The 8,746-nt window shown below is 65.0% G+C and overlaps 1 protein-coding gene across 1 annotated transcript; it reads left to right on the top strand.

Annotated features, from left to right (window-relative positions):
• Positions 1-8,495, top strand: MPND (MPN domain containing). The gene is made up of 13 exons (XM_055344860.1): positions 1-406; positions 491-795; positions 1,435-1,671; positions 3,221-3,353; positions 3,743-3,827; positions 4,030-4,126; positions 4,397-4,469; positions 5,070-5,146; positions 5,857-6,025; positions 6,110-6,180; positions 6,565-6,654; positions 7,309-7,401; positions 8,241-8,495. The coding sequence occupies exons 1-13, from the start codon at positions 400-402 to the stop codon at positions 8,325-8,327; spliced, it is 1,524 nt and encodes a 507-aa protein (XP_055200835.1). The 5' UTR covers positions 1-399; the 3' UTR covers positions 8,328-8,495.
• Positions 8,496-8,746: the final 251 nt, after the last annotated feature.

Here is an 8,746-nt window from a genome sequence, read left to right as displayed (position 1 = left end):
ACCGCGCAATCAGCTCGGGGGCTGGAAGGGAACCCTCTAGAGCCTGCGCCCCCCGGGCGCCGTGAGTCGCTCTCCCGGCCTCAGTTTCCCTCCAGGTCTCAACGACCGAGCCCTCTGGCCCCTCAGGTGTCTCACCTCGTCCCCACAGTCCCCCGTGGCCCGCAGCTCCAGGCCTCCATCCACCCGGTCGGCTCGGGTGGAGCCACTAGTTCCCCGAAAGCAGGGAAGCCCCGGGCCTCAGTTTCCCCGCTCGCCGCGGCAGGCCGAGCCTCCCGCCCGCCCCCAAGCTGCGGCACCTCCCCCTCGGGGCGGAGCCGTGTCACGTGCCGGGAAGAAAGGGCCCGCGGCTCGCGGAGTGCTCGCGGCGCACAGGGCGCGGGGGGTCCCCGGGGAGCGGCCATGGCAGGTACGGAGGGGGCCGGGGGCAGGGGGGGCACCGCGCGGGGCGGCCGGGGGCGCGCGGCCCGGTGCAGCCTGTCGCTGCCCGCAGCTCCGGAGCCGCTGTCCCCGGCGGGCGGCGCGGGCGAGGAGGCGCCGGACGAGGATGAGGACGAGGCGGAGGCCGAGGACCCCGAGCGGCCGGCTGGAGCGGGAGGCGCGCGCGGCGGCGGCGGCGGAGCTGGAGGCGGCGGCGGCGGCGGAGCTGGAGGCGGCGGCGGCGGCGGGCCCGGGCCCGGGGCGGGGGGCTGCGGCGGCCCGGGGGGCGCGCTCACCAGGCGCGCGGTCACGCTGAGGGTGCTCCTCAAAGACGCGCTGCTGGAGCCGGGCGCCGGGGTGCTGTCCATCTACTACCTGGTGAGCGCACCCACCCTCCCATCCCCGCGGGGGCAGGCCGGGGAAACTGAGGCCCGGCAGGAGCCCTTCTGGCTGGGCGACCCCGTTTACCCGGCGCCGGCTGCCGGGGGGAGAGGTGAGCTGAGGACAGCACCGCTCTCCCCGCGGGCGGCGTGACTTTGCTCAGCCTCTCCACATCCCAGTTTCCTCGTGCATAAATTGAGATTTTTTTTTTTCCCCTCGCGGGGTTGTATGAGGATTAAATGAACACGGCGCCCAGCGGGGTGCCCGCGACCCCTTGAGGGCCTTAGGGGTTCGTTGCTGTTGCTGTGAGTCCGTGAGTGGGAGCAGTTTATGGATGGAGCGCTGCTGCGTGCCTGGCTGTGCGCTGCGTGTTAGGGATCGCGGAGACCCCGTCCCTGCCCTTTGGGGGCTCACAGTCCACTGCCGCGGTGGGCAGGCCCAGAACTGGGCGCTTTCAGCCCAGGCCCATGAGGACTGAGAGTGGACATGCAGGTGCTGGGAGGCAATGAGCCTGGAAGGCTTCCTGGGAGGGATGCTGTGGGCGGGACGGCGCCCAGCCCTGGGGAGCAGCAGGTGGAAGGCGGGGGCCTTGGTGGGTGTGAGGCCCTGGGCCCAGCCAGGCCACTGTTACTGCAGGGAAAGAAGTTCCTGGGGGACCTGCAGCCCGACGGGAGGATCGTGTGGCAGGAGACCGGGCAGGTGTTCAACTCACCCAGCGCCTGGGCCACCCACTGCAAAAAGTTGGTGAACCCGGCCAAGAAGTCCGGCTGTGGCTGGGCTTCTGTCAAGTACAAGGGCCAGAAACTGGACAAATACAAGGCAGCCTGGCTCCGGCGACACCAGCTCCACATGCCCACAGCTGCTGCCGACGAGGTGCGTCCTTCGGCCTCCCGAGCAAGCTCTCCCTGACTCATTGTTGCACCAGGAGTGCCCCGAGTGAGGACGCTGGAGCTGGGGCCCTGTGGGATGAGCAGGAGTTTGTTAGAGCAAGGCGAAGGGAAGAGTTTTCAGAGGGAGGGGGTGGCACAGGGGTGGCACAGCAATGCCAGGTTGGTAGAAGCGACCCAGCGCCTGCGGAACCAGGATTAGCCGATGCAGCTGGAGGCTCACATGCCTTAGGTAGCCTTGGCAGGGGCCGGGTGGACTTAGCCAAGCACCGTCTCCAGGTCCTAAGTCGTGTCCGTAAGTAGAATGAAGATGATCACAGTCCCCGCATGCATCAGATAGGTGCGTCTGGCTGGCAGGTCCGAAGCCTGTAGGGCCGCTGGCAGGCTGGAAAGAGGCGGGGAGGACTCGGGCTTTTACCCTGACTTGGGTGGGAGCCCAGGGAGGCTGTGGGCAGAGGCTGGACACACCTGACTCAGGGGGCCACGGGCGCCCCCTGGTGGCCGCTGTATGGAGCACAGACTGGGGGAGGGGGGCGGGGGGGGGGGCTGGGGACTGAACTGGTCCGGGTGGGAGATGATGGGGTGCACCATCCTGACAATTGATGGGGGAAGACGTGGGCAAGTTTTGGCTGATTTTGAAAGTGGATCTCACGGGATTTGCTGCTGCATGAGACGTTGGTGTTAAGGGAGATTTTGTTCTGAGCAAGCGGATGCCTGGAGCTGCCCTCAGCAGAGATGCGGGGATTGGGGAGGAGCAGGTGTGGGGGACAGTCGGTGGAGTGTGGCCGAGCTGCGTGAGGGACGCCCCGGAGTCCCTGGCAAGGAGGCCTCCAGGGTCAGCCGGACCCCGAGTCTGGAGCTGGTGAGGGGTGCCTGGAGACAGGACTGTGGGTATCATCCTGGCATCGACAGAGGGAGAGCAGAGGAGACTGCCCCCGAGGGGTCCCAGCCTGGGCTCCGAAGGGGTGGGGGGTGGGAAACCCAGGGTGCCAGACAGCGGGGAGGAAGCCAGGTCTCTGAGGAGTTCCCAGGGGAAGGGGGGCCGGGCCAGTCAGTCCCTGCAGCGGCGGGGAGGATATGTGACTGTTGGATTTGGCCCCTGGGAAGTCGCCCCAGCAGGGGCAGTTAGGGGAGATCAGGAGGAGAGATGGTTGAGAGCATCTGGTAAAATAATCCCCTAGGCACGGGCTTGCCCGGAGAATTGGGTGGGCAGGCGGCGGGCTGCTTGCTTTGCAGAGATCCTCCCTTCTCCCTGATGCCCTCCCTGTGCAGCTGGAGGCCATTGTCTGGTTTAAAGGAGAATAGAGCTCGGGGAGGTTAGGGCGCTAGCGGGAGGCCAGGTGGGCCCCTCTGCCAGGCGCTCAAACCTGCGCTGCGGCCGAAGCCTAGGCCGCTCCTGCTCGCTCCCGCCCTCTGGTGGGCATCCGGGGCGGCGGCAGGAACCTGGGGCTCGGCCGAGGCGTGGGTGGGCCGCGGTGAGGGGGGGCTGCACCCAGCTGAGGGTCCTGCGGCCCTCCCCACCCCCGCCCCACCAGAGCCCGGCCAGTGAAGGCGAGGAGGAGGAGCTGTTGATGGAGGAAGAAGAGGAGGAGGTGCTGGCGGGGGTCTCCACGGAGGACAAGAGCCGGAGGCCACCTGCCAAGGGACCCTTGGAACCTGCCCACACAGGTAAGAGGCCCGGGTCAGGCCTGGCCTTTTTCTCCGCGTTCCCAAGATGCCTGGCCGACTTCCTAGCCCCGCTGCCTAATTTCTTTCCCACACTGCCCGACTTCCATGCTCCCTGTAGGATTTCTCTGCCTCAGTGCCTGTTCCTTTGGCCCCCTGCCTACTTGTCTAGGTCCTCACCTGATTTCCTAAGCCCTTCATCTGGTATTTTAATCTTCTTTTTTTCCTACTTGTTAACCCGCCGCCCGATCTCAGTTCTGCAGCCTGATTTTTCAAGCGGCCTCTGGAGGGTTTTTTTTTTTTTTTCCCTTGGGCAGCCTGGTCTCTATTATCCAGTTCTGGGCTGGGAGGGCTTGATTGCTGCCCTTTCCCCCTTGCCCCACATCCTGCAGAGGCCGTGCCCCCTGGGAAGCGGGTGGAAAACAAGATCCGGGTGCCTGTGCGGTACTGCATGCTGGGCAGTCGAGACTCCGCCAGGTCAGACACACTCTGTGCCCGCTGCGCACATGCGCGCGCACACACACACACCCCAGTGTACACGCGCTCTGCGGGAGTGGGTGGAGCGGGGGGCAGGAGTAGGGTGGGCTCGGGGCCTCCCCTGCGCACAGCTGGCTCTGGAGGCCTGGGGAGCCAGCTCGGGCATGAGTGCCTGAACTCTGGGCCCCACTGGCTCCCACAGGAACCCCCACACCCTGGTGGAAGTAACCTCCTTCGCTGCCATCAACAAGTTCCAGCCGTTCAACGTGGCCATCTCCAGCAACGTGCTGTTCCTGCTGGTGTGTGCCCAGCCGCCACCCTGTCCCTTGTGGGCTGAGGGCCAGGCCTGGGCAGGTGGCTGGGGCACCTGGGAGGGGTCCCTGGAATGGTAGCTCTGAGGGCATGGACCTGTCTGGCCTGTTCATTACTGGTATACAGTAGGCACTCAGTGTTGAATGAAGGAGGCTGGTGGGGCGGTCCTGGTACACCGCGAGGGCTCTGGCCCTGAGGATAGACATTTGGGGCCGGACCACAGCCTGAGCCCTCTCCCGATGTCCATCCCCTCCCAGGACTTCCACAGCCACCTGACTCGCAGCGAGGTCGTGGGGTACCTGGGGGGCCGCTGGGACATCAACAGCCAGAGTGAGTATTTCGGGCAGGTGGGCAGGGGGGTGTTTGAGACCAGGTGGGCAGGGGGGTATTTGGGGCAGGTGGGCAGGGAGGTGTTTGGGGCAGGTGGGCAGGGGGGTGTTTGGGGCCAGGTGGGCAGGGGGGTGTTTGGGGCAGGTGGGCAGGGAGGTGTTTGGGGCTGTGGGCAGGGAGGTGTTTGGGGCAGGTGGGCAGGGGGGTGTTTGGGGCCAGGTGGGCAGGGGGGTGTTTGGGGCCAGGTGGGCAGGGAGGTGTTTGGGGCAGGTGGCGTTTGGGGCCAGGTGGGCAGGGGGGCGTTTGGGGCCAGGTGGGCAGGGGGGCGTTTGGGGCCAGGTGGGCAGGGAGGCGTTTGGGGCAGGTGGGCGGGAGGTGTTTGGGGCAGGTGGGCAGGGGGGCGTTTGGGGCCAGGTGGGCAGGGAGGCGTTTGGGGCCAGGTGGGCAGGGGGGCGTTTGGGGCAGTGGGCAGGGGGGCGTTTGGGGCCAGGTGGGCAGGGGGGCGTTTGGGGCCAGGTGGGCAGGGAGGTGTTTGGGGCAGGTGGGCAGGGGGTGTTAGGGCCGGGTGGGTGTCTACACCTTCTCCCCGCCTCTGTGCAGTGCTCACGGTGCTGAGAGCCTTCCCCTGTCGCAGCCGGCTGGGGGACGTGGATATGGCAGCCAGCATGGAAGAGGAGGTGAGGGGGGCACAGGGGGCCAGGGTGCTCCGGGGAGAGCTAGGGTGGACACAGCTGTTCTGGCCACCAGGTCCTGGGGGGCTTGCACAGTGTCCGAGTTTAACAAGTGTGCAGATGAGTGTGCGTGAGCCCATGGTCCTACATGCTCTGCACAGGCGGCCAGCACCCTTCCCTCTGGCACCCATTTCCTAGCTGTGCCTGGCAGGTAGTGACAGCCCAGCGAATGTTAGCTGCCACCCCAGTAGTGTTTTCTGACACGCCCACTGCCCGCTGGCACCCCCACTGGCTCTTGGGGACAGGCGAATAGGGGTGGGTTCGGCCCACCTTTCTTGCTCCTGGGGCCAGCGCGGGGCTCTGCTTGCTGAAGGCCCCCGGGAATGCCGGTCCTGCTCGAGGGCACACACGTCCACCTAGCTGTCCAACCATTCGAGTGCCTGCTGTGTGCCCAGAATTGTCCACGAGCTAGGGATACAGCAGTGCCCCCAATAAACTTGCGGCTTTGCTCCCTGACAGGTGCAGCTTTTTAATGTATTTGTTGACCGTGGCCCCCGCTGGCCCCCTTGAGGGTGGGTGCCGCTCTGTCTTGGTCCCCGCTGTGTCCCCAGGCCTGGTACACAGCAGGTGCGCACGAAAAGCCGGCCTCACGTGGGGACGGAGCTGGGCGGGTGCGCGGGCGGCTGGTTGAGCCCCGGCCTGGCCTGTGCCCCCAGATCTACCAGAGCCTGCTCCTGCGGGGCCTGTCCCTGGTGGGCTGGTACCACAGCCACCCGCACAGCCCCGCGCTGCCGTCGCTGCAGGACATCGACTCGCAGATGGACTACCAGCTGCGGCTGCAGGGCTCCAGCAACGGCTTCCAGCCCTGCCTGGCCCTGCTCTGCTGTGAGTCCCGCCGCCCCGCGCCCGCCCCTCCTGGGCCGCAGACCCTCCCTCCAGGCCCAGCACCCGCTCTCTCTCCCCCTGCAGCCCCTTACTACTCTGGCAACCCGGGCCCCGAGTCCAAGATCTCCCCCTTCTGGGTGATGCCGCCCCCCGAGGTAGGTGGGGCTGCTGCTGGCGGGGGTCGGGGGTGCGCCCCGGGCCTCAGTGTCTCCCATGAAGCGGGAACAGAGGCCCTGCACCATCCGAGGTCCCTGAGGGACCTGGAAAGGCGTGGCCCCCAAGTGGGCCATCTGCCTTGCTACTAAGGCGGCCGCCTCCTCGAACCTTCATCCCCACGTCTGTGCTGGGCTCACAGACGGGCTTTGGAAAGCCATCCTCGGCCTCTCCTGCTGGGGCAGGGCCACGTGGCCTTGAAGCCGGTGGCAGTGAGGAGCCAGGCCCGGAGTCCCGATTCTCCCTTGGACTGCTGGCCCAGGGCACATCCGTTGTGGATGGGGTGCTGGAGGTGGCTGGTGGTGACCGGCGTGTGTCCCTGCCAGCAAAGGCCCAGTGACTATGGCATCCCCATGGACGTGGAGATGGCCTACGTCCAGGACAACTTTCTGACTAATGACATCCTTCATGAGATGGTGAGCTCACTCCCGGGTGGGGTGGGGCGGGCGGGCCCCAGCTGGACGGGGGTGATACTGCAGGAGTCCGGGGCGCCCAATGTGCCATATCAGGGCATGGGTCAGACTTCTCTCCCGCGGCTGAAACTCAAGTCTTGGATTCTTGCCCACCTCCTCCCTCCCCCCACCCCCGCCAGCCTCCTGGCTGTTCTGGAACTTGCTGGAGGTGCCCGGCCTCGCACCTCTGCCCCTGCCACTGATTGTCCAAATGAAGACTCGTGAGGGACTTCAGCTGGCGCCCAGATGAATGTTTTCAGTGCCCAGGTTCCAACAGCCGTTTAAAAAGCAGCTAGTTGGTCACACCTGTGGGAATGGGCTACACTGTGGCTTAGGATGAGGCCTCGCGAGGGGGGTGGGGTTGCTCAGAGTCATGGGTGCCTCCCTCTTCGGGGTCCTTCCGCCTTCCCCTCCAGGGGCCTCCTGAAAGCTCCCTTAGTTCTCCCTGGAGATGCTCCTCAGCGGTCTCTCCGGGGTCCTGGGTAGCACCTATATGCTGTATAGGCCTGGAAGCCCCATGAAGGGCGGCGGTGGTGTCTGGGCTGCTCGCTGCTGTATCCTGGGCACCCAGGACAGAGGGTGGGAGCAAGGGGGACTCATCGGCCCCCTGTCCTGTAGATGCTGCTGGTGGAATTCTACAAGGGCGCCCCCGACCTCGTGAGGTTCCAGGAGCCCTGGAGCCAGGAGCACACGTACCTCGACAAGCTGAAGGTAAGACTCACACCCTCAGTCTCCCACAAACCCCTTTAGGAAGACAGTTCTTGGGGAGCCCCCCAATAATCTAACCCTGGGCAGCCTGGGAAATAGTGCTGACCTAATTTCTTCTGTAGAAAGTATCTCACCTGGCTTTTAAAGCTGCCAAGGAGCCTTGTTTGGTCACAGGTGGATGGTGACAGTGACAGGGAACCAGTATTAGGATGCAGATGAAAGCATAAAAGGTCGGAGCAGCTCTGCTGGGCCCTCACAGCATGGGTGCTGCGAGCCAGGGAGCAGGGAGCCTGTGGAGGGGGCTGTGGTCTGGTCCAGAGCCTCAGTGCCAGCAAAGTTGAACCAAGCAGAGAAGCTGGTGCCCTGAGGGGTTTCTCCAGCCCCCTGGCCCTAGCCTCAGGGGACACTTAAGGGCTTGGTGGCCTCGAAGGGTCTTACTCCCGGCCTCGAAGTCCTTCTCAGAAGGCATTTTCAATTGCACTTGGGAGAGAAAGCCCGTTTTGCATGCTTGTTTTGTCGAAACTTGAGTGGCCACAGCTTTGAGCTGCCATGTGTTCCCTCCACCCTGTCACTGGGCTGGTGGGGTGGGGGTGGCTCCCCACCCAGGTGAGAGCCCGGCAGGGAGGCCGCTGGGGAGAGAGCAGGATGTGGAATGTGCAGATAGAACCCCCTTTCCCCGCCAAAACCCAGAATGTTCCACGAATGGACCTCCTTTAAAAATAAAACCTCACTTTAGAACACATTGTGTACCTTGGTTAGTAAAACCCCTCTGCCCTCTGGGGGGTGGAGTGAGGCCAGGACCACTGGGCACAGCCCTGAGGTGCCAGCCCCGCTCGTTTCAGATCTCCTTGGCCAGCAGGACACCCAAGGACCAGAGCCTGTGCCACGTGCTGGAGCAGGTTTACAGCCTTCTCAAACAAGGGAGCTGAGGCACCGCCTCCGAGGGCCTGGGGGGCCTCTTGGTCAGACTCTGAACCCCAGTGGTTCCAGCTGAGGAGGAACGGGTCTGGGGTTTTGTTTGCAGCTATGCTGCTGTCCCTGTGCAACTCAGCTGCGCAGTGGTTGGGGCGCAGACAATAAAGGGAGAAGCAAACATCCTGGGCGTGTGTCTCACCTGGGGATGCCTTTCCCTCCCCGCACTCGTCACCGGGTTCTTGGCTGGTATGGGAAGGATGCCTTTTGTGCAGCCACGGTGGCGTGGACTTCCTGGGGCTGGAGCTGCAGGGAGCTGTGGGGGATCTACTGCCGCGCCGGTGGCCAGCACATGACCACTGTCCCTCCCTGGCTTGTGGGGGGCTAGTACTCTCCCTGGAGTGGGCCTGGACAGGGGACCCTTCTGGAGAGCTGT

This window comes from Nyctereutes procyonoides, unplaced genomic scaffold (genome assembly GCF_905146905.1).
Source record: "Nyctereutes procyonoides isolate TBG_1078 unplaced genomic scaffold, NYPRO_anot_genome, whole genome shotgun sequence".
In the NCBI taxonomy this organism is placed as follows: Eukaryota; Metazoa; Chordata; class Mammalia; order Carnivora; family Canidae; genus Nyctereutes; species Nyctereutes procyonoides.
The sequence above is the reverse complement of the archived record's forward strand: the minus strand, read 5'-3'. Positions and strand labels throughout refer to the sequence as shown.

Coding starts and splice junctions, on each gene's coding strand:
- MPND (XM_055344860.1), top strand. Junction 6,026..6,109: donor CTGCCTGGCCCTGCTCTGCT/GTGAGTCCCGCC, acceptor CTCCCCCTGCAG/CCCCTTACTACTCTGGCAAC. Junction 7,402..8,240: donor CGTACCTCGACAAGCTGAAG/GTAAGACTCACA, acceptor CGCTCGTTTCAG/ATCTCCTTGGCCAGCAGGAC.